Below are 2,500 nucleotides of genomic sequence, written 5' to 3'. Positions count from 1 at the left end.
CAACCTAGCGGTGACGATACAGGAAAAAGCATAAAAACACAGACCGCAACCACACAATATCCCATCACAACAGATCCTATCTCCTCTAACACAGTCTACATGGGGAAGACCACATGGTCAGTCAGGGGACATAGTAACAACTAAAAAAACGCTCCATATTAACAGACTGCCAGAAAGAGAACGTTCCATATCCACTACTAGACAGACTGCCAGAAAGAGAACGTTCCATATCCACTACTAGACAGACTGCCAGAAAGAGAACGTTCCATATTCACTACTAAACAGACTGCCAGAAAGAGAACGTTCCATATTCACTACTAGACAGACTGCCAGAGAGAGAACGTTCCATATCCACTACTAAACAGACTGCCAGAAAGAGAACGTTCCATATCCACTACTAGACAGACTGCCAGAAAGAGAACGTTCCATATTAACAGACTGCCAGAGAGAGTACGTTCCATATTCACTACTAGACAGACTGCCAGAGAGAGAACGTTCCATATTCACTACTAGACAGACTGCCAGAAAGAGAACGTTCCATATTCACTACTAAACAGACTGCCAGAAAGAGAACGTTCCATATTCACTACTAGACAGACTGCCAGAAAGAGAACGTTCCATATCCACTACTAGACAGACTGCCAGAGAGAGAACGTTCCATATTCACTACTAGACAGACTGCCAGAGAGAGAACGTTCCATATCCACTACTAGACAGACTGCCAGAGAGAGAACGTTCCATATCCACTACTAAACAGACTGCCAGAAAGAGAACGTTCCATATTCACTACTAGACAGACTGCCAGAAAGAGAACATTCCATATCCACTACTAGACAGACTGCCAGAAAGAGAACGTTCCATATTAACAGACTGACAGAGAGAGAACGTTCCATATCCACTACTAAACAGACTGCCAGAAAGAGAACGTACCATATCCACTACTAGACAGACTGCCAGAAAGAGAACGTACCATATCCACTACTAGACAGACTGCCAGAGAGAGAACGTTCCATATCCACTACTAAACAGACTGCCAGAAAGAGAACGTTCCATATCCACTACTAAACAGACTGCCAGAAAGAGAACGTTCCATATCCACTACTAGACAGACTGCCAGAAAGAGAACGTTCCATATTCACTACTAGACAGACTGCCAGAAAGAGAACATTCCATATCCACTACTAGACAGACTGCCAGAAAGAGAACGTACCATATCCACTACTAGACAGACTGCCAGAAAGAGAACGTACCATATCCACTACTAGACAGACTGCCAGAAAGAGAACGTACCATATCCACTACTAGACAGACTGCCAGAAAGAGAACGTACCATATCCACTACTAGACAGACTGCCAGAAAGAGAACGTACCATATCCACTACTAGACAGACTGCCAGAAAGAGAACGTACCATATCCACTACTAGACAGACTGCCAGAAAGAGAACGTACCATATCCACTACTAGACAGACTGCCAGAGAGAGAACGTTCCATATCCACTACTAAACAGACTGCCAGAAAGAGAACGTTCCATATCCACTACTAGACAGACTGCCAGAAAGAGAACATTCCATATCCACTACAATACAGACTGCCAGAAAGACATTGAAACCAGTCTGTAAAACAACAAGCATTCCTGAATGAAACCACTGCCTGGGTAGAAACAAGTCGAATCACAGTCACATAGTTAGAGAAACCACCCGTTCCATTTGTACTGTAGTTCCCAGTCATGATGACAGAGTGGTTGGTAGCATGTAGAGAATGTAGAGATATCTAGGCCCACTACCACTCCATCTATCTACAGTAATGATGACAGAGTGGTTGGTAGCATGTAGAGAATGTAGAGATATCTAGGCCCTCTACCACTCCATCTATCTACAGTAATGATGACAGAGTGGTTGGTAGCATGTAGAGAATGTAGAGATATCTAGGCCCTCTCTACCACTCCATCTATCTACAGTAATGATGACAGAGTGGTTGGTAGCATGTAGAGAATGTAGAGATATCTAGGCCCTCTACCACTCCATCTATCTACAGTAATGATGACAGAGTGGTTGATAGCATGCAGAGAATGTAGAGATATCTAGGCCCTCTACCACTCCATCTATCTACAGTAATGATGACAGAGTGGTTGATAGCATGTAGAGAATGTAGAGATATCTAGGCCCTCTACCACTCCATCTATCTACAGTAATGATGACAGAGTGGTTGATAGCATGTAGAGAATGTAGAGATATCTAGGCCCTCTACCACTCCATCTATCTACAGTAATGATGACAGAGTGGTTGATAGCATGTAGAGAATGTAGAGATATCTAGGCCCTCTACCACTCCATCTATCTACAGTAATGATGACAGAGTGGTTGGTAGCATGTAGAGAATGTAGAGATATCTAGGCCCTCTCTACCACTCCATCTATCTACAGTAATGATGACAGAGTGGTTGGTAGCATGTAGAGAATGTAGAGATATCTAGGCCCTCTACCACTCCATCTATCTACAG

General features: G+C 43.4%; 1 protein-coding gene across 9 annotated transcripts in view; it reads right to left on the bottom strand.

The window, feature by feature from the left end:
• LOC115190779 (lysine-specific demethylase 4C-like) overlaps positions 1–2,500 on the bottom strand; it is a 53,770-nt gene that overhangs the window by 20,436 nt on the left and 30,834 nt on the right. For all 9 annotated transcript variants that reach the window (XM_029748825.1, XM_029748826.1, XM_029748830.1 and 6 more), the window contains one exon: positions 1–4. This exon is cut by the window's left edge and continues 73 nt beyond it. In XM_029748825.1, the coding sequence (XP_029604685.1) occupies positions 1–4 (4 nt within the window). The remainder of the gene's footprint in view (positions 5–2,500) is intronic.

This window comes from Salmo trutta, unplaced genomic scaffold (assembly GCF_901001165.1).
Source record: "Salmo trutta unplaced genomic scaffold, fSalTru1.1, whole genome shotgun sequence".
In the NCBI taxonomy this organism is placed as follows: Eukaryota; Metazoa; Chordata; class Actinopteri; order Salmoniformes; family Salmonidae; genus Salmo; species Salmo trutta.
The sequence above is the reverse complement of the archived record's forward strand: the minus strand, read 5'-3'. Positions and strand labels throughout refer to the sequence as shown.